Genomic DNA, 23,181 nt, shown 5'->3' on the forward strand with positions numbered 1-23,181 from the left:
CTACAATGATCCCTGGGGTTCTGCCCTGCACCATTTTCCATGGAGGACAAACCGTGCACCTTACCTCCCCTCAAAGGGACTATGATGGAGAGAGTCTGCAAGGGATTTCCCACCGAAATTCCTTCCCCAAAAGCTCTCTCTTGGGAATTTTACCGCAGCAGGGGGAGAGCCAGCCCAAGGTGTGTATAGTTACTCAGGTTGATAAGCGTTTGCAGGATCAAGCCCTACATCAGCCTCAAGAACCAAGACAAAATAATACAGCACACTCCACGTTGATTAAGGTGAACTACTTAAATTTTAGTTTATTAATGTTATCTGGATACAGAGCTGTTTCTAGAAACACTGTGTGAAAAGCCAGGATAAGCTGTAACAAAACTGTAGGGGAAACAATTTTGATAATGTAACGTAACAGTGTACCTACTGTTCTTTACACATACTGTACATTAAAAAACAAAATAAACAGAGTTTTCAGAAGAAGTCAACATTTTATTTTGGACTAGTAAATTTGGTTTATTAATATGTAAAAAAATAAATCTACAATAGCAACAGTGCAAACATATCTGGAGTTGCATGGCATACAGAACATACATGAAAACAATTAAATTATTATACAAAGGGCCAACTGTTCCTAAGGGTACTGACCGTGACACACGCACTGAACAACAGGTTAAGGAATAGACTGCAATGTAAATAGGAAGATGAGATACATATTACTGGCTCTGTCCTGTACGGTCTCTCAATTTCAGGAGGTATAGCTGTCATGCCTTGGATCTACAATTAAAACAATATTGAAAATGATCAGATTTTCTATCATATAGAAGATAGGTAGTTTCTGTCCAGTGTGTCCATCAGAAACGTTATTATTTTGTATTTATACTGCGGTAGGGCCTCCACCTCCGTAGCTGTCAAACTCAATCAACCCATCCACGTATTCTGGACCAGATTCTCAGCTGGCATAAATCAGCATAACTCCTTTGCAGCCTGTCCATTAAGGGCAACTCCACACAGAAGGGCTGGGGGCAGGGATATTCCAATGTAGGGCTTTCTCAGTTTCTTCTGTTGAAGTTGTTCCACTTCAATTACATACTAATTGGGCCAGAGAAAGAATAAGAGTCTCTCCATGTAGCCCAATGGTTAAAGCACTCACCTGAGAGGCGGCAGATCCCAGTTTAAACCCCTTCTTCTCATTGGGCAGAGGGGGCACTTGTACTGGGCATCTCCCACATCCTAGGTGAGCACCCTAATCACGGGGCTAACGGTGATGAGGGAGGGGCCTCCTTTACGACTACCCCCCTCCCCCCGACTGTTTTGTATAGCGCTAGATAGCCTCTGAGCATGCCTACTGGATTGGTCCCTATAGGCAGAAGGATGTTGATCTTTCACTGATTTGTGGATCAAATTGGGGCTCAGGTGGAAGATACTGCCTTGAATGAGGCAGCTGTGCGCGTGCCCAGAGGCAGAAACTTAGGTATCTTGGGAACTTCCAAAACAAAAAATTTAGGGCACAAAATGAGTTTAGGCACCTACAGAGTTAGGTGGCAGCTGAGTGGGGGCTTTCTAGATTGGCAGTGGTGCTTAAAACTGGGCTTTAGGTGCCTAAGTCCCCTTGGGGCTCTAGCTCAGGTTTCTTCAGGAGCAGCAGCTTTCATGCTGTCCTCACTTGCAGTTTCCTCTGCACATCCCCCTCAAAGAGTGAAATGGAAGGGACTATTGCACACAATAAAGATGATGGAGTATAATCTTCAGAGAGTCCTCCTTGTCACCTCAATGTCATTGTGATGCAGCTCCCACAACCCCCGTCTGCCCCTGCTTTGACATAAGAGTGGGATGGTGTACACTGTTTGGTTGTGTGTTTCCTGCAGTGGACTCCCCATTAAGATGAGCAACAACTTGAATTAAAAACAAACATGAATATGTTTGAGATAAATAAAGGAGTTCCATGAAAAATGAGACTCCAGCAGCTTAGGACACACGTTTTTTAGCCTTTGGAAATGCAACAGATGGGTTTGTGGCTTGATGGGCTGGTTTTGAAGTTGCTCTCTCCATAGAGTACTGGAAATAAACAGTCACTTAATCTTAATAAACACAACATTTAAAATTAAGACAGACGGAGATGACAACCCTAAAGAGGGATTAAATATTTTCAATTAACACCCTCAGAATTAAGATTTTCTTCCTTTCTTGTATCAGATCACTGACCTCTTGGCCATTCAGCCCTCATCAGGATTAAGGAATCTGTTGATTTAGACCTAAATGGCACACAGGATCTGGTCTAAGAGGAAACTATAGCTAAACTGCTCAGTAAAGGGGATCATAATGTAAATTCAACATAGTTGTAGGGAGGATAATGCCAAAAAAACACCCCCAACCCCCACCATAGTAACATTTAACTTTACAAAGGGGAACTATACAAAAATGAGGATGCTTGTTAGACAGAAACCAAAAGGAGCTGTCACAAGGGTGAAATGTCTGCAAGCAGCATGGGGAGTATTTACAAACACCATAATAGAGGCTTACACTAAATGTATACCCCAAATCAGAAAAGACAGTAAGAGGACCAAAAGAATGCCATCATTGCTTAACAGCAGAATAATGGAGATTGTTAGAGGAAAAAAAGGCATCATTTAAAATTTAGGAATCAAATCCTTCTAATAGGGATAATAGGATAGGTGCGCAAATTCTGGAAAGTGAAGAGTAAAAGTAAAATAATGCAGGCCAAGAAAGAATTTAGGAAGCAACTTCCTAAAGATGCAAAAATTAATAGTAAGAATTTTTGTAAGTATATCAGAAGCGGGAAGCCTGCCAAACAGCAGTGGAGCCCTCTGGATGACCAGGGTGTTAAAGGTGCACTCAAGGAAAACAAGGCCTTTGCAGGGAAGCTAAAAGAATTCTTTCCATTGGTCTTCATTGCAGAGGATGTGGGGGAGATATCCACATCAGAGCTACCCTGTTTGAGTGAGAAATCTGAAGTATTGTCCCATATTGATGAGTCAATAGAAGAGGTTTTAGAACAAATTGATAAATTAAACTGTAAGAAGTCACCAGGAGCAGATGGCATTCACCTATGAGTTCTGAAGGAACTCAAATATAAAATTGCAGAACTACTAATTGTAGTATGTAACCTATCGCTGAAATGAGCCTCTGTACCACGTGACTGGAAGGTAGCCAATGTAACACCATTTTTTAAAAAAGGGCTCCATATACAATTCTGGCAATTACTGGCTGATAAGCCTAACTTCAGTACTGGGAAAATTGGTAGAAACTATCGTATGATCAGGCACTATGATCAGGCACATAGATAACATGATTTGTGGGAAAGAGTCAACACTGCTTTTGTAAAGGGAAATCATGTTTCACCAATCTATTAGAATTCTTTGAGGGAGTCAATGAGTATGTGGATATGGGTGATCCAGTGGATACAATATAGTTGGATTTTCAGAAATCTTTGACAAGACTCTTGATGAAACTAAGTAGTCATGGAATAACAGGGAAGGTCCTCTCATGGATCAGTATCTGGTTGAAAGTTAGGAAACAATGGGTAGGAACAAATGGTCAGTTTTCACAATGGAGAAAGGTAAACAGCAGGCTCCCTCAAGGATCTGTACCAGGACCTGTGCTGTTCAACAAATTATTTAATGATCTGGAAAAGGGAGCAAACAATTAAAAAAAGTTTGTAGATGATACAAAATTATTCAAGACAGTTAAATCCAAAGATGACTATGAAGAGTTACAGGTGAATCTCACAAAACTGGGTGACCAGGCAATAAAAAGCATATGAAATTCAACACTGATAAGTGCAAAGTAATGCACATTGACAAACACAATCCTAACTATACATATATAATGATGGGTTTTAAATTAGCTGTTACCACTCAAGAAAGAGATCTTGGCGTCATCATGGATAGTTCTCTGACAACTTCAGCTCAATGAGCACCAGTGGTCAAAAAGGCTAACAGAACGTTAGGAACTATTAGGCAGGGGATAGAAAATAAGATAGAAAATATCATAATGCAACTATATAAATCCATAGTACACCAACACCTTAAATACTGTGTCCAGTTCTGGTCACTCCATCTCAAAAAGAAAATAGTTAGGAAGGATGTGGACAAATTGGAGAACGTCCAGAGGAGAGCAACAAAAATGATTAAAGGGCTAGAAAACATGACCTATGAAGGAAGATTGAAAACACTGGGTTTGTTTAGTCTGGAGAACAGAAGGGTGGAGGTGAGGACATAACAGTTTTCAAGTACGCCTCTACCCTGATATAACGCGACCTGATATAACATGAATTCGGATATAACGTGGTAAAGCAGCGCTCTGCGGGGGGGAGGAAGGCTGCGCGCTCTGGTGGATCAAAGCCACTTCGATATAACGTGGTTTCACCTATAACACGGTAAGATTTTTTGGCTCCCAAGGACAGTGTTATATCGGGGTAGAGGTGTACATTAAAGGTTGTTATAAGGAGGAGGTGAAAAACTGTTCTTAACTTCTGAGGACAGGATAAGAAGCAATGGGTTAAATTGCAATAAGGGAGGTTTAGGTTTGGACATTAGGAAAAACTTAACCTAACTTCCTAACTGTTAGGGCAGTTAAGCAGTGGAACAAATTGCCTATGTAGGTTTCAGAGTAACAGCCGTGTTAGTCTGTATTCACAAAAAGAAAAGGAGTACTTGTGGCACCTTAGAGACTAACCAATTTATTTGAGCATAAGCTTTCGTGAGCTACAGCTCACACACATTTATTATGCTCAAATAAATTGGTTAGTCTCTAAGGTGCCACAAGTACTCCTTTCCTATGTAGGTTGTGGAGGTTTTTAAGAACTGGTTAGACAAACACCAGTCAGGAATGGTCTAGTTATTACTTAGCCCTGCCTTGAAGTCAGGGGACTGGATTAGATGACATATTGAGATCCCTTCCAGTCTCACACTTCTATGATTCTATGATCAAGGGTATGGAATGGCTCCATATGAGGAGAAACTAAAAAGATTAGGGCTCTTCATCTTAGAAAATAGATGATTAAGGAGGGATATGATATAAAATCATGAATGGTGTGGAAAAAGTGTACAGAGAAGTGTTATTTACCTTTTCCCACAATACAAAAACCAGGGGTTACCCAATGAAATTAATATGCAGCATGTTTTAATATAAACAAGAGGAAGTATTTTTTCACACACTTCACAATTAACCTGTGGAACTCACTGCCATGCAATGTTGAGATGGCCAAAAGTATAACTGGATTCAAAAAAAGAACTAGAGGTGTTAAATGGCTATTAATCAAGATGGGCATGGCTGCAGCTCCATGCTTGAGGAGACAATAAACCTCTGACTACCAGAAGCCAGGAGAGGAAGAAAGGGATGGATCACTCCAGCTGCCCTGTTCTGTACACTCACCATGAAGTGCAGGTATGGGTTACTGTAGGGGACAAGATACTGGGATAGATGGACCATTGGTCTGACCCAGTATGGAGCTCTTACCTTCATCTTGTTGAAGGATGGCTAACTGCAATACTAGTTATGGAAAAGAAAGAAAGAAAGAAAGAAAGAAAGAAAGAAAGAAAGAAAGAAAGAAAGAAAGAAAGATATCCTGCTCTTAGCTTTAATGGATGTAACTTGGTGAAAAAAGAAACTAATGATAAAAATATAGAGTCAATCACCCTCAGATCCTCCTGAGATCATACTGACTTGGGTCTGTAATACTGCAAATATTGCTGTCCAATAAGTGAAGAGTAGAGAAAATAGAAAATCCTCCCCATATCTGATATAATTTCCATATATGATTTCCAGCCTCTTTGCTAGAACCCCCCAAAAATAAATAATGAAATTATTTTGGCTGTGCATTTTATGTTTACTATTGTTTTAAGTAAATTAAAGCAGCCAAGCTATTTAACCATGAACAGTGAACATTTTGCGTGTAGTGTCTGTAATTACTTTTCATAGAATTTCAGTAGTATAGCAAATATTAGGATGAAATCAGAACTATTTTACAGACGTCTCATAAAAATCTCTCACACACTATACAATTTCAATGAAGGTATCTCATAGTTCTAGTAATATCATACTATGCGTAGTTAGAGCTGTACTGATAATGAACCATGAATTATTTCAGTTCCATCCCAAAGTCACGCCAATCTGATCAATGTTAGATTCTCTTATAATGTATGAATATGATAACTCTAAGAATTCTAGGGACATTGAAGGCCGGATTCTGCATTATACTCCTGCCCTTTTGAAACTCTCAGGAGGTATAAGGGGGTTGGATTTTAGTGAGTAGAGAATTCCCCTGGAGGATGGAAACTCCCCCAATGGCATAAATCTCCTATGCCAGTTGTCCCCACTCTTACTGGAGTGGGAGATGGAGGGAGCTATTCAGGGCTGGGGCGAGAGCACTGCTTTGCCAATCCACCACTGACAGCAGTGTGCTTACAGATCATATCATCAGTGACACAGAACTGCATCTAGGCTTCTCTAACTCATGCCCATGCTGGGTAAGCACAGAATCAAGCACATAACTGGGTCCATGATGCACTCCCCTCTCATGCTCTGCAGAGCTCACATACAGAGAAGAATTGATGCATGAATCTGTTTATAATGGAGTCAGATATGCAATAGAGCACATTTATTTTTGCAATGTCTCCTCCACTGATGCTACATTGGTGTTCTAATGGTACTTTGTCAATGCAAGTTCAGTAGCCATGCCATTCATTTTTTTCCCAGAGGGAGTGTTAAAATGTCAATAGACATTTAGAGCTGCTGTTAACTCAGTGGAGGATTACTTTTTACTTTACATTTCTAAGTGAATTTAGTGCTCAGGGAGAATCAGAAAGGAACATCCTTGGAGACTGAAATCCTGCAACCGGACACAGAGAAAATATGGCAAACAATGTGAATTTTCCTTCCCTGACCTACTAACACACCTCATCACTGAGCTAGAAGACCAACTCCTAAGGTGAGAGATGTAGACTCCATAACCTATGGCCCAGAGGTGATGAAAGGCTCCTTATTCTATTACTAATTCCATGTACTGACTAGGGTCCTGATTTTTCAGTCATTTAATATCCTGTCAGTGCTCAAGAAAGGAAAATACAGATAGTATATTCCAACTTTTCCAAACTTTTTCAACTGTTTTTCAACAGCCATGAGAAGTGGGGGGAAAGGTATTTAACCAACTTCACATTCCCCATCAATTCAAGCACAGTAACTCCCATATGCTTCGATCAGAGAGAACCCCATTGTATTCATAGTATTGTTACGTCTTCAATAGCACTTGGACAGCTAATGCAGGATTAGACTTACCGACCATTCTGCATTGTCAGTCTTTGAGCATCTCACATTCACTGGCAGTCTAAGAACAAGCTCATTGTAGGAGAGACCTGCTGATCTGGACCATTTAAACTTGTTCATCGCATCCATGAAAGAGAGATTTTTATATTGCTTTGGACTCTTGATAATGAAAGGCCATGTCCTGAATAAAAGAAAAATTCCCTACTAAGTTATTAACATTTATAAGCAAAGGTATATACAATACCCTTTTAACAAAAGCAAATTGATTATTAACCTTTTGTGCTATCATTTTTATTTTTATTTAATTTTTATTTATTTTTATTTAATTTTGAATGTGACTAATACTCAATTTATAGTCAATGGCAGAAAACTACATTAGCACAGAGTTAAGGTTGCTTGCTGGTGTGTCATCCCTCTGCAGAATGTTGAGTTCAGAAAAACTCAAAACTTTTGAAAACCAGGAAACACTCAATTAGGGTTGCCCACACAACCTTAACTCTGCCCTTTTTCAGCAGTGCCCCAGTACAGTACACTGTTAACAAACACACCTTTTACTCTGCCAACCCCCACAGTTGTTGAAATCATAAAATCGTAGAAATGTAGGGATGGAAGGGGCCTCGAGAAGTCATCAAGTCCAGCTCCCTGCACTGAGACAGGACGAAGTAAACCCAGACCATCTCAATTTGGGTCCCCAAAGATCTAGTGGGTGCCATGCACTACACTGGTTAAACTCAACAGATTGAGACCACGTTGTCCTGCATCACATCAACAGTTTTATCTCTAGTTCTAGGCAACAAAAAGCACCTAGAAACGTTTTGAAGAACGGCTGTTTTTTTCAGATCTTACATCTCTGCAGTCTGCTAGCTTTGACCCCTAATTTGGGTCATTAATCTTACTCTGCATCCTCCTCAGGCACACCGAAGTTCAAAGGAATCTGACTAAGAATGTGGATTTTAGAGGACCTAAAAAGGTCAACTTTTAAACAGAAGTCATGATACAACCTTAACTATAGTAGTGCTGCCGCACCACTGTATTATGTTACCTGTAGCCATGTGGAAACAGATCCTCAAATAATGTAAATTCTCATAGCTCCATTGACTTCGCTAGAGCTGTGACAGTTTATAGCAGTTGAGGATCTGCCCCATCAGGCTTTGGTAAAGGGAAGGAATTTTTCTCAAGTAAAAAACAAAAAGAAAATCACCACAGGTTCTAGATAAAATATCTAGAAAAAAGGAGAAAACAAATCCAGTGCAAATCTTTCCCCTCTTAATTCCTCAAAAGACAATGGGTCACATTTTCTGCTGCATGGAGCAGACACTTGGCACAGAGGAGAGGATGTGTGCTGTCAGAAAGCTAGTTACAGCTCCCTGATTCTCATCCTATTCCCAGCCTCAGAGGAAGTTAGAGCTGCATGGGGGCTGATCTAACTTGTGCCAAAGGGCCCAAATGAGGACAGTCAGAGCACAGCAGGCTCTAGACACTTTTCCTTCCCTGCTCCTGATATGTTCCAAGAAGACCCCCAGCACACACTCTGCTCCAAGGACTGTGGGAAAGGATGGCGCAGAAGTTTGCTACGCTGGCTCTATGCCCTCTGAGGACTCTTCCATGCCAGGGGGATCCCCCCCACAGAAGAGAAGGGCCTGATTCTGTCCTCTGTGCACAGTCTGAGATATACAAAGGTGATAGAGTGGGACAGAAAATTTGGCCCAGTCAAACTGGATCTTCTGTGACTCTTCTAAGGAAGAGAGAGACAGGGTATAAGGAACTAAGAGGTAGGCATAAGGAAAATCTTTTCTATAACTTTAGCCTTCTTTAAAGGGATACGATCCCTGGTGCTGAGACAGAATGAGGGGAATGGAAAGTCATATATGGTGTATGGTATACTTTTAAACGGAAATCTGAATTTTGTTAGTGGAGAATTGATTGTGATTAAACTTTATTTAACATGGATTTATTAGTTCTTTGGATGAAGGCATGATTTCACCTGTTTAAAATATTTTAATCAGACCTATGCCTTCTACAATAAAACGATATCCCATTTGTTAATACTGTACTGCCTCCTCTGCCATACTCACACCCCACTGCCATAGATGGAAGGTCATGATTCTGCTCTCACACCTCTTTTACAACAGTGTAACAGCTGATTTCACTTGAACTCCTCCTGATTTACACACATTAGGGACAAAGAGTTCTAATCTGAGCCATCAGAGGCTTGATTCTGATCTCAGTTTCACTGGTGTAAATCACGAGTAACTTAACCAAGTCAGTGGAGTTATACTAGTGTAATACTGGTTGAAGTGAGATCAGCATCAGGCCACATACTCTTAGGCTGGTAATGCTTAATGCAATAAGAACTGTAGATTAGGTTATGAATACTAGGAGCGTTAATAATCTCTTCTTTTAATGACTGTTCCATCTCAGGCAGAGAGTCTGCCTACTTACTTTATTCAAAACATCTTTCTTTCCTCAGGCCAAATGCGCATTTTCTTGTTAAGAACAGTGATTATGAATGAACACTCAAGATAACACTTCATTTATTAGAATATTTTGTTCAGGAGATCAGAAAGCTGGTTGTGCTAGCACTAAATTAGAAAATGTGTTTGTTTAGCTGTCAAGGAAGATTGTGAATACTGACAGCATGAGAGCAGCAGCTGGTATTGTATTGTGAGGTTCTTCTTATTCCTGTGCATCTGACAGAGTTTAGAACTGGGATCAGTAATTTTTTACATCAAAGCTCTCTGGAATAATAGTCTTAAAAGCCTTTGTGAGCGTTTACTGGATACTTTATATATAGTGAGATCAAAAATTTTAAAATGTAAAGTTAATAGGACACTATTGGGTTATTAATCATATTTTAAAATCCTTACCTGTATCTTAGGTTATTGAAACTATTTTTTAATAATGGAAATTTACTTTTCACCATTTCATTATTTATTTTTCTGTAGTTCACTCAACTTGAGCAGTGTAACTAGACTGGACCATTCTCCCTTTTGGTTTATAATCACTTTCAATTTCTGACCTTCAATTTTGCTTTTCAGATTTACAACACCACAAGGAACACTTAAATGTTAAAAAAACCTGTTTATTAATTTTTTAAAAATCTATTCATAGTAATTCTAGGAACCTTCCTTCCCTCTTCTTTTAATTACCAAAACCTAAAAGTTGTGTTGTGCTGGAAAACATATAACTTTAATTTCTGGAAGCCCAATTCTACCTTACTCCAAGAGAACAATGCTTTATCTTGCAAGTTGTCCCATTGAAATCAAAAGCTGTAGGAGTCAGGTCCAATGGGATTTTTAAAAATAGCTATTTTTATTTCAGTTTAAAAGTAATGTAGAAGTTTAGTCATGATGATGAATGGCTGTTTATAGAGAATTTCTTCCCAACACTAACAATATGCAGTGAAACTTTTTTGTTTTCTCTGATACAATCATAGTGAAGCGGGTAAGGGCCCTGCCATTTTAATGGCCAAACCACAATACATCATTTAACCTTATGAGTGCCACACCCACTGCAAATTCATGGGACAGGTGGTTTACTCTCCCCCCCCCCCCCCCACACACACACACACATATTCCAGCTGAATCTTCCACAGAATGTCAGGATGTTTGACAGAGGTCCTTAGTTGCTAAAAGGGCGACATTTTTCGGAGGGTGTGCTGAATATTTGTAGAGCACCAAAGTGGTTAGAACTGACAATAAAACAAGGTTACCCCTTTTGACCTGAGCAGGTAGCCAATATTTAGGGCCTTGCAGGTTGTTTCTGTTAGGAGGAGAGACAGATTTCAGTTCACGCCAGGTATTTCTTTGGTTCAGTCCTTGTTTATTTACACAGAATATATGCAGAGGCCTGTTTCCCTGAACACAGGAGGAATCAAACATCAGGAAAACAGTTCCTTTGCTCACCGTTATAAGCCTCTTTTAGCCAACACTTTACCCAAAAAGCGCTCTCTCTAGCAGGGCCGTCCCTAGCTATTCTGGGGCCCTACACAGCCCCCCCCCGCGGGGGAGGGGGAGTGTGGGGCCCCAGGCCTCTGTGGGTGGGAGTGGGGGGGCAGGCCTGCAGTGGGCGGGGCTGGCTTGGGAGGCATGGGGGAACCACCCCCCAGCATTCACCAGCAGCGCGGCTGGGGCCAGGTGGCTGCACTTCCCGCCACCAGTCAGTGCATCCTCTGCCCTTCTGCAGAGCTCAGGGGAGTGGAGGCAGGGCTGGGGTGGAGCAGGGGCAGGAAGAGGTGGGGTGGGGTGGAGCGGAGGTCCTGGAAAAGAGCTGGAGCAGGGGCTGGAGCAGCACACAGCTGCACAGGGCACCCCCTATGCAGCTGCGTACTTTGCGTATGGGTAAGGACACGGCCCTGCTTTCTAGGCTTTGTCTCAGGGCTATATTCCCAGTATTTGTTCTTGCTTTCTCCTCGGCTGTCTGCTGTTTCTCTGCTCGCTTCTCTGGTGTTTCTGCTGCTTCTCACCCCACACAGTTCTAATCAAATCAATCCTCCGTCCCTGCATTTGTTATCAGACACCCAGGAAACTCCTTGCGCTGCATGGTTCAGCCACTGCCCAGATTTGCATGCGGTCTAGATCTTGGGTGATGATTTTCCATTGTTTCAAATGCCACTAAACAAAGGGGAATTTAGATGTTCCCTTATTTAGCCTGAATTGAAGGCATTTACTACTTCCAGCAGCTTCAATGTGGTGGTGGTGTACATAACAGTATAACAGTAACAAATTGTGGCTTAGGGGAAACGTTATTGGCAACTTGACAAAAAATAACCTTTTCTTTCCTTTTTTCTTTTTTCTTTTTTTAATCTCTATTTTTTTCCTACAAACATTTTTGCTTTGCAACACTAAGTGTGCATTTTGGTAAATCAAGGCACAGTTTATGCAGCACACACCCAAGCAAGTTTCATTTCAGAAATGGTTTGAAGAGGAACAATGTACACCAGCAACAAAAGGCAAGATTCTTGGAAGCAATATTTTGTCTTACATCACTTGATTTGTCTCCTCCTTTTGCTCCTAAACTTCCTAATCCCTGAGTGGGCTGTTCTAGAGACAGTGCCACTTGGCGGTTTCTCTCAAGAGGCACATTCTCTACTGTGATAAAAAAAATACTGCTTTTTTTGTTTTTACCTCTCCTGTTTGCTGTTTTGTTTCATTCTCTTCCTGCTGTCTTTGATCTCTTTTCCTCTACCCTTTTCATTACTACTTCCCCTGCACTTCCTCTTACTACTTGCTACTGTCCTGCCCTCCTGAGCCTCTACCTTCTCTCCACATCTCTTTCCATCTCCATTTTATCCCCTGCTATGCACCACTCTCCTGTTCTATCACCTTTCTACCTTATTATCTTTTCCATCATCATCCTTTCTTGCCATTATTTTCAAATTGTTCTTAGCTTTTGGATGTAGCAGCAGTTCTAGGGCCTGATTCTCCTCTCTGTCAATGTAACTCAACTGACTTCAGTTTAACTTGACTTCTGATTTAATCCGAGGACAATCAGGTCCCCAATGCCTTACACTAGGGCCCCTAAACACTGTGAAAATGACCTTTGTTTTAATGGTTGTCAGCAAAAGGAGACCCTCAACCCCTTCTCAGCTAGTGTTGAAAACATTTTACCTGCTAGTGTTAACTGACCTTACCATTGGATTAAGTGTAACGTGGTTCCATTAGGCTTTTTGTAATGACACTGAAAATGACTGTGTTCTGTCTACACTACCCGACAAACCTTTTTCAATACCAGTGGAGGAGGTGCCTAATGACTGACAAGCATGGTCAGCAATGTGTCATTTTTTCTACTCTAAACATACCTTAGAAGAAGTGCAACAATCATGAGACATCAGATGCTGGGAACACGTAGTAACATTTCTTGTGTTTAGTTCAAGTAGTGCCAGTGATACGAGATGAGACAACATACTGTGTTATTACAAGAAGTTAAAAAAAATCATATGCGTGTGCAATAATCCCACAGACCAAAATGAATTAATGAATGACTACAAGGTGCACACCCCGTTATATTTCCCCTACTTACCTGACTGGTCTATATATTTCCTTCACTCCAATAAACTGGAGTTGCTCCATTATGTCTGGAATACTTGCACATCGGGTAAGATTGATTCTCGGGTAGTACAGTAGGTAAGACAGGCACATTTCGTTTCTGGTGCTCAGACCCCCCTGAAGATGAAGACGTTTTAGCAATGGAAGTTTATGATTTCTCAGAAAAAGACAGTGATGATAATTAATATGTTAGCTAGTGAACCGTCATGAGAAAAGAAATAATGGACCAATATGGCAAGGTTACTCTGCATATTCAGTTATCAAGGAACAAAAGTCAGTAGTCCCTTTGTAACAAAATACATTAAAAGTCCACTCATTGCTCTGATCAGGTATAAAAATAAATGGCAGCAAAAGCAGCTATCAGTATGTTACTGACAGTGAAGTCAGAATAACCTTCCTGCTATTTTACACCTTTGTAGTCTTTCATGAACTCTTGTTTTGACACTATTTTCCAAAGTGAGATGGAAGTGAGGTAGGGTAAATTCACACTGGAGTGCAGTGAACCCTGCTGCACCAGGAAGAAGCAGTTGGCAATGGGGATGATTCAAGTGCAGCTGTGGGTATTTTATATTAACACCCGTCCATTAGTTGCTTTTCCCATTGTCGACCACTTTTAACGCACTGATAATATAAATCACACTTGTTATACTCAACCACTGAATGCCAAGTCAGTGGAACTACTGTTATAGCATTGCATTTGCTTCCTTTTCCTTCCCATACTATTTCTGTGACCAGAAAATCAAGAGAAGTAATCAAGATGTTGAAATAGAGAGTGCATACTGCCTGAATACAGGAAGCAAAATGGAAGGGGTTGAAATCCATCAATATCAGTGAGGGTTACCAGATAATATATCATGAATCAGTAGCAAAGAAGATTGGAGTAGGAATAATGGTAGCAGAAATATTACAGGAGAAGGTACCTAGACATTCTAAAGAAGAGTGACCCACTAATGAAAGTTAGAATAGCAGTAAGCAGAGAACAAATATTTAACGTTATATGTGGATATGTACCACAGGTTGGTTGTACAATTCCGAGAAGGAGGAATTCCAGGTAGCACTAGATTAAGTGAAGTACCACAAGCTGAGTACTTGATTATTGGAGCGGATCTCAATGAACATGTGTGAGAACGCAGTGATGGCAACAACAGTTGTCTTGGAGGATGAGGCTTTGGAACAAGAACTGAAGTTGGAGAGGATATCTTAAAGATAGCCAGAGCCTGTGGTCTGATTGTTGCCAATACAGGCGCCAACTTTCCAATGTGATTGGGGGTGCTCAACACCCAGCTCTGCCCCAGGTCCCACACTGACTCTACCCCTTCCCCCAAGTCCCCATCCCTGCTCCGCCTCTTCCTGCCCCCATCCCACTTCTTCCAGCCCCTCCCACGAGTGCACCACATCCTCGCTCCTCCCGTCTCCCCCCCCCCCCAGAGTCTCCTGCATGCTGCAAAACAGCTGATTGTGGTGGGTGGGAGGCACAGAGAGGGAGGGAGAGGCGCTGATTGGCGGAGCCCACTGGCAGGAGGGAGGTGCTGGGGGATGGGAAGGGGGGCTGATAGAGGGGCTGCCAGTGGGTGCTCAGCACCTACCATTTTTTCCCCATGGGTGCTCCAGCCCTGGAGCAACCATGGAGTCAGCACCTATGGTTGTCAATATATACTTTGTAAAGAGGAAGGGGCACTTAATTACATACAAGCGTGGTCCCAGCAGGTCCCAGATTGATTACTTCCTGACAAGAAGAAGGGATTTAAAAAAACATGAGAGACTGTAAAGTAATCCTGGGAGAGCAAATTGAGGAGCAACATAGACTGCGTGTAATGGACCTCTGGGTGAAAAGACTAGTGGGGGACAAAATATGAGTTGAGGAACAAAGGATAAACTGATGGAGGCTTATGGATAGGAAAGTTAGTCTGAGATTTAAGGATGAGTTTCCAAGGAGGCTGGACAATGACCAAACCTACTGCGATGATACCAATAAGGTTGGGGGGAAAATATCCAAACATATCACAGAAAGTGCACAAGCTGTTTGTGGCCAAACAAAAAGAGGGAAATTTTACGGCAAGGAGATGTGGTGGTGGTCCAGTGATGTGCAGGAGGCACCAAAGAAGAAGAAAAGGCTTAAGCAATGGCAGAAAGTCAGAATGGAACAAAGTTATGAGGGATACAAGAAAACAGTAAAAAGAATGGTTGCAGAAGCTAAGCATCAAGCATTTAAAGCCTTAGATGCAAGGCAGAGGACTTCTAACAAAGGAAGGGGAAAAGGAATATACAGATTAGCCAAGACTAGGCAAAGAAACATAGAAGACTTGGGAGCTGTAGAAGTGTGTCAAAGATGAAAATGGAAAAGTACTGGTGGAAGGCAGTGAAATCATTAGGAGTTGGCAGCAGTTTTATGAGAAACTACTCAATGAAGAGAATGTGAAGAAACTGTTGGGGACAGTATGCGCAAACAACCTCACAAGACCTCTCATCACGGTGGAGATGCAGACAGCACTAAAGATGATGAAATGTAGGGATCAGACTGTGTACCAACAGAGGCATTTAAAGTATTAGGCCAGAAGAAGTAGTGATGATGATGAATTTTTTCAACTTAATTCTCAGTATTAGAAAAATTGCCCAATGCGTGGAAGAAGAGCACATCAGTCTCTGTCTTCAAGCATAAAGGAGATGGGCAAGAATGTAGTAATTACAGCCCCATGAAGTTAATGAGTCACATGATGAAATGGATGGAAGGAATTACCGAGAAAAGAGTTTGGGAGGAGCTCGAGCTCATATAAGTGACAACCAATTTGGGTTTATGCCAGGAAGGCCAGCCATGGATGCAGTGTTTGCAACCCAAATATTGCAGAAGAACAGGGAGAAATGCAAAGAATTGCACTTAGTGTTTGTGGATTTAGAGAAGGGTTAGGACAGAGTGCCTAAAGAATTGTGATGCTGGTGCCTACAGTCACACAGTCTGCTACAGATATATTTTCAGACGATCATGGACATGGATGAGGGTAGCACAATGGTAGTGGGAAGCAGCTGTGGCTACAGTGAGGGTAAGTCTACATCAAGGATCAGCCTTAAGCCCTTTCTTCTTTGTGTCTGTAAAAGACACCCTGGGGTTGGGCACAGTGGTGCTCCTGTAATCCCTGCTACTTGGGAGGCTGAGGCTGGTGGATCCCTAAGGGGTTCTGGGTTGCGGTGCGCTATGCTGATCAGGTGTCCGGTGCCACTGACAGCCTGGCCAGCGGATGACTGAAGGACTGGCTAGAACAACATGAATGACACGTTGTGATTGGTGCTCTTTGTGAGGGCTGATGGACCAATGGACACCAACAGACTATTTCTGCTAAACAAGGTGGCAGCTCCCTGACATCCCCAGTCTTTTACCCATACATACAATCTCCACAGGACTCTGCCAGCCCTTACTTTGCCTTGCAGCTTAACACTTGGTGTATTCCAGTCCCTGAGCTCCTCTGAAGTGTACCCCACTAGTGTCCAGCCCCCGTCACTAAACACTCACAGTAATTACCAGGTCTGCTATTCTCGAGGAAACAGTACACACACAGCTTCATTGATAAGGTCCTTTATACTACCAAAGCATGGAGATATAAATATAGTGAAACAATCGTAAGTTTATCATTAAAGATTAAGGTGTAAGAGATAGTGAGTATTAATAATGGAAACAGAAATTATTATATAAAACAAAACATGCTTCTTAGAGGCTAAACTTATCTGTAACAGGTTAAATTCCTTGTCTAAAGCAGTTTCCTTCCAATATTTCCAACAGGTCAACTTGGGATCCCATTTTCATAAATATAATTGTGCTGCCCAGCTAATTCCTTAAGTGCAGGATGACAGGGTATTATCCCTGTCCCCAGCTTATAGTCCAAGTAAACCTTTTAAGTGCACCCCCAAACAAGTCTTTTCCCCCTACTGTTCTCTTCTTCTTGTTAAATCTGCATTTAGCTCAGGTTGGTGATTGTGAACAAAACAATGCTCAATTTACATTTCAACAGACAGACTGATTTCCTGACAGACCAGAGATGTTTATCAGTTTCTCACGTCTGCAGGGGAATATCAACTTGATACAAAATATAAGGACATATTCAGTATATAGACATAACTTTTTAAATGTGATCCACAATTATATTAATGGCCAGCATGATCCTGGCTTTCATTTAAGATCCTACATGACACTCTATGGATAGATACTATGACAGCAATAGGTGTAGTGAGTTTGTCAACCTTGAAAGGAGTTGCTGACAGGGAACAGGGAACCCTTTGCCAGATGGAACCAAAGGGCCTCTGACTCTCATCTTGATGTGGGAGACTAGAGGAGAGGCTCCATGGAGCATGCTTTTCACCAATAACATTATATTGCATCATTAAGATTGTCAGGGTCCCCTCCCCACTCTGAACTCTAGGGTACAGATGTGGGGACCCGCATGAAAGACCCCCTAAGCTTATTTCTACCAGTTTAGGGTAAAACTTCCCCAAGGCACAAACTCTTTGCCCTTGGAGGGTACGCTGCCACCACCAAGTGATTTAACAAAGAATCCGGGAAAGGACCACTTGGAGTTCCTATTCCCCCAAAATATCCCCCAAGGCCCTTACACCTCCTTTCCTGGGGAGGCTTGAGAATAATATCCTAACTAATTGGTTACAAAGCGACCACAGACCCAACCCCCTGGTTCTTAGGACAATAGAGAAATCAGTCAGGCTCTTAAAAGAAACAGAACTTTATTAGAAAGAAAAAGGGTAAAAGAAGCACTTCTGTAAAATTAGAAGGGAAGCTAATCTCACAGGGCAATCAGATTTAAAACACAGAGGATTTCCCTCTGGACAAAAACTTTAAAGTTACAAAAAGAAAACCAGGAATACACCTTTCTCTCAGCACAGAGAAAACAACAAGCTAAAACGAAAGTAAACTAATGCATTTCCTTGCTAGTACTTACTAATTCTAATGGCGTTGGATTGCTTGCTTTCTTGATCTCTCTCTGGCAAGCACATAGAACAGACAAAAGCATTCCCCACCACCCCCCAAGGTTTGAAAGTATCTTGTCCCCTTATTGGTCCTTTTGGTCAGGTGCCAGCCAGGTAATCTGAGCTTCTTAACCCTTTACAGGTAAAAGGATATTGTGCCTCTGGCCAGGAGGGATTTTATAGTACTGTATACAGGAAGGTTGTTACCCTTCCCTTTATTTTTATGACAAAGATAAATACGAATTAGAAAAGAATCTAGAACTATAAGAGGCTGCATTAGAAGAAAATGGCTTATGAATCAGCTGACAAAAGATAGAATACATGTGATGCTTCATTAAGAGGCACAACAAGACGACATTAAAATACCTTGGTTCATTGCTGAGCCATGATGGAAATGTGGATGTTAGGAGCTGCTTGAAGAACACTTGATGTAAATGGAGGGAGTTGATGGGAACTCTCTGCGATAAGAATATGACACAAACTAAAAGCAATGTGTGTAAGATCATGATTAAACCAGCCATGGTGTATGAGTCAGAATGCTGGCCAACAAGGAAGAGAGGAGAACTCCTACTTCACACAGCCAAAATGAGAATGTGCAGATGGACGCTGTGTAAGATGACAGCTGATAAGCTACTTACTGAAACAGTATGAGCCAGGATGCAGGAAGTCACCCTTATGGAAAAAGAAAAGGAGGACTTGTGGCACCTTAGAGACTAACCAATTTATTTGAGCATGAGCTTTCGTGAGCTACAGCTCACTTCATCAGATGTTTACCGTGGAAACTGCAGCAGACTTTATATACACACAGAAATCATGAAACAATACCTCCTCCCACCCCACTGTCCTGCTGGTAATAGCTTATCTAAAGTGATCAACAGGTGGGCCATTTCCAGCACAAATCCAGGTTTTCTCACCCTCCACCCCCCGACACAAATTCACTCTCCTGCTGGTGCTAGCCCATCCAAAGTGACAACTCTTTACATAATCAAGTCGGGCTATTTCCTGCATAGATCAAGGTTTTCTCACATCCCCCCCACCCCCATACACACACAAACTCACTCTCCTGCTGGTAATAGCTCATCTAAACTGACCATTCTCCAGGTTTAAATCCAAGTTAAACCAGAACATCTGGGGGGGGGGGGTAGGAAAAAACAAGAGGAAACAGGCTACCTTGCATAATGACTTAGCCACTCCCAGTCTCTATTTAAGCCTAAATTAATAGTATCCAATTTGCAAATGAATTCCAATTCAGCAGTTTCTCGCTGGAGTCTGGATTTGAAGTTTTTTTGTTTTAAGATAGCGACCTTCATGTCTGTGATTGCGTGACCAGAGAGATTGAAGTGTTCTCCGACTGGTTTATGAATGTTATAATTCTTGACATCTGATTTGTGTCCATTTATTCTTTTACGTAGAGACTGTCCAGTTTGACCAATGTACATGGCAGAGGGGCATTGCTGGCACATGATGGCATAGATCACATTGGTGGATGTGCAGGTGAACGAGCCTCTGATAGTGTGGCTGATGTTATTAGGCCCTGTGATGGTGTCCCCTGAATAGATATGTGGGCACAATTGGCAACGGGCTTTGTTGCAAGGATAAGTTCCTGGGTTAGTGGTTCTGTTGTGTGGTATGTGGTTGTTGGTGAGTATTTGCTTCAGGTTGCGGGGCTGTCTGTAGGCAAGGACTGGCCTGTCTCCCAAGACTTGTGAGAGTGTTGGGTCATCCTTTAGGATAGGTTGTAGATCCTTAATAATGCGTTGGAGGGGTTTTAGTTGGGGGCTGAAGGTGACGGCTAGTGGCGTTCTGTTATTTTCTTTGTTAGGCCTGTCCTGTAGTAGGTAACTTCTGGGAACTCTTCTGGCTCTATCAATCTGTTTCTTTACTTCTGCAGGTGGGTATTGTAGTTGTAAGAAAGCTTGACAGAGATCTTGTAGGTGTTTGTCTCTGTCTGAGGGGTTGGAGCAAATGCGGTTGTATCGCAGAGCTTGGCTGTAGACGATGGATCGTGTGGTGTGGTCAGGGTGAAAGCTGGAGGCATGCAGGTAGGAATAGCGGTCAGTAGGTTTACGGTATAGGGTGGTGTTTATGTGGCCATTGTTTATTAGCACTGTAGTGTCCAGGAAGTGGATCTCTTGTGTGGACTGGACCAGGCTGAGGTTGGTGGTGGGATGGAAATTGTTGAAATCATGGTGGAATTCCTCAAGGGCTTCTTTTCCATGGGTCCAGATGATGAAGATGTCATCAATATAGCGCAAGTAGAGTAGGGGCTTTAGGGGACGAGAGCTGAGGAAGCGTTGTTCTAAATCAGCCATAAAAATGTTGGCATACTGTGGGGCCATGCGGGTACCCATAGCAGTGCCGCTGATCTGAAGGTATACATTGTCCCCAAATGTGAAATAGTTATGGGTAAGGACAAAGTCACAAAGTTCAGCCACCAGGTTAGCCGTGACATTATCGGGGATAGTGTTCTTGACGGCTTGTAGTCCATCTTTGTGTGGAATGTTGGTGTAGAGGGCTTCTACATCCATAGTAGCCAGGATGGTGTTATCAGGAAGATCACCGATGGATTGAAGTTTCCTCAGGAAGTCAGTGGTGTCTCGAAGGTAGCTGGGAGTGCTGGTAGCGTAGGGCCTGAGGAGGGAGTCTACATAGCCAGACAATCCTGCTGTCAGGGTGCCAATGCCTGAGATAATGGGGCGCCCAGGATTTCCAGGTTTATGGATCTTGGCAGTTTCCACGGTAAACATCTGATGAAGTGAGCTGTAGCTCACGAAAGCTCATGCTCAAATAAATTGGTTAGTCTCTAAGGTGCCACAAGTCCTCCTTTTCTTTTTGCGAATACAGACTAACACGGCTGTTCCTCTGAAACCTGTCCTTATGGAAAAGAAGAAGGAGTATCGACTGAGATGATTGGGTCACGTGCGACAATAAGATGTGGAATATGTTGGCCAGAGAGTACAAGAACTATAATAGTCACAGGACAAAGACCACAAGGAAGACCTAGAAAAAAGGGTGGTTTGAGATGCTGAAATAGGACATGAAGAAGGTTGGTATCTGCTTGGAAGAGGCACTCAACAAGAGCACCTGGAAACAAAGAACAAGAGCTACTGACCCTGATCAGTGGGAGAAGGGGAAAATGAAGAAGACTATTTCTGTAACCTTTTGCATCATAGAGTTTGACCAAGAGACTTACATGGAAGTTGCCAGCACTTAGTTTAGGTTTACTCCAACTCGAATGTGCTCCAAATTGCACGTGCTCCCATGTGGCACTGTCATATCCAACCACTAACTTCAAATTATAAAGGACCCAATTGTACTTCCATTCTAAAAGACATTACTACATTTGAAAAGAACAGTTGAAAGTCTCTCTCTCTATATATATGGTCCCCCTTATAGTATTATCTGAGCACCTTCCAAGTATTTGAAGATCTAGCCTTAAAACACCCCTGCAAGGTAGGGTAGTAGTAGTATTATCCCCATTTTCAGACACAGACAGAATTGAGATACAGAGAGATCAGTAATTCACGTGTGGCATTTAGCCCCAGGTTTGGCTTCAGATAGTGCAGAACGGATGGACTGGCACACAGGGGGACCACCAGAAGGCATTCAGTCTCAGTTGAACTGAAGTGGCAGCCAGAAGCACAATAATAATGTGTTAATTTGTTTTTTTTAATTTCTTTTATTATTTTCTCAGGAGAAGTACAAAACTAAATAAGAAATGCCTCTTTAAGGCCTGCAAGATACTCCCCTATAGCCTGTGTGGCCAGCTCTGCTGTCCAGTGAATAAGTGCGGGAAAGCCACGGTTCCATCTATCTTCCTCCTGTACTTTTTCTGCCAAGATCTACTGGGGGGACCATCTTGATAGTAGCCTCTGTGAACCCTAAGTTCATCCACTGCAATTCTGATCAGCCCTTACCCTGTCTGTTCAAGGAGGGCGGGGTGTGCCTTACTCCCTCCCACCCCACTATGCAGCCATGTAAGGGAAACCACAATCTAACTTCAAATGACTTGCTGAAGGTCACACAAGAAATCCCTATCAAAGCTGGAATTGAACTCAGCTATCCTAATCACCAACAAGCAAAATCTACTTGTGTCATAAATGTAAAGGGAAGGGGAAACCCCTTTAAAATCCCTCCTGGCCAGAGGAAAAATCCTCTCACCTGTAAAGGGTTAAGAAGCTAAAGGTAACCTCGCTGGCACCTGACCAAAATGACCAATGAGGAGACAAGATACTTTCAAAAGCTGGGAGGAGGGAGAGAAACAAAGGGTCTGTGTCTGTTGGTATGCTGCTTTGCTGGGGATAGATCAGGAATGGAGTCTTAGAACTTTTAGTAAGTAATCTAGCTAGGTGCGCGTTAGATTATGATTTCTTTAAATGGCTGAGAAAAGAATGGTGCTGAATAGAATGACTATTTCTGTCTGTGTGTCTTTTTTATAACTTAAGGTTTTGCCTAGAGGGATTCTCTATGTTTTGAATCTAATTACCCTGTAAGGTACCTACCATCCTGATTTTACAGGGGTGATTCCTTTACTCCTATTTACTTCTATTTCTATTAAAAGTCTTCTTGTAAGAAAACTGAATGCTTTTTCATTGTTCTCAGATCCAAGGGTTTGGGTCTGTGGGCACCTATGCAAATTGGTGAGGATTTTTACCAAACCTTTCCCAGGAAGTGGGGTGCAAGGGTTGGGAGGATTTTGTGGGGAAAGACGTGTCCAAACTACATTTCCCAGTAAACCCAGTTAGAGTTTCGTGGTGGCAGTGGTTATTCCAAGGACAAAGGATAAAATTAATTTGTACCTTGGGGAAGTTTTAACCTAAGCTGGTAAAAGTAAGCTTAGGAGGTTTTCATGCAGGTCCCCACATCTGTACCCTAGAGTTCAGAG

General features: G+C 42.1%; 1 protein-coding gene across 1 annotated transcript in view; it reads right to left on the reverse strand.

Moving 5' to 3' along the window:
- Positions 1-288: 288 nt before the first annotated feature.
- MOXD1 (monooxygenase DBH like 1) overlaps positions 289-23,181 on the reverse strand; it is an 86,804-nt gene continuing 63,911 nt past the window's right edge. Inside the window, exons 10-12 of the mRNA XM_073335194.1 lie at positions 13,303-13,445; positions 7,294-7,462; positions 289-771 (exon numbers count right to left, since the gene is read on the reverse strand). Coding sequence (XP_073191295.1) covers positions 607-771; positions 7,294-7,462; positions 13,303-13,445 — 477 coding nt within the window. The 3' untranslated portion in view covers positions 289-606. The remainder of the gene's footprint in view (positions 772-7,293; positions 7,463-13,302; positions 13,446-23,181) is intronic.

Source organism: Lepidochelys kempii, chromosome 3 (assembly GCF_965140265.1).
Source record: "Lepidochelys kempii isolate rLepKem1 chromosome 3, rLepKem1.hap2, whole genome shotgun sequence".
NCBI lineage: Eukaryota > Metazoa > Chordata > Testudines > Cheloniidae > Lepidochelys > Lepidochelys kempii.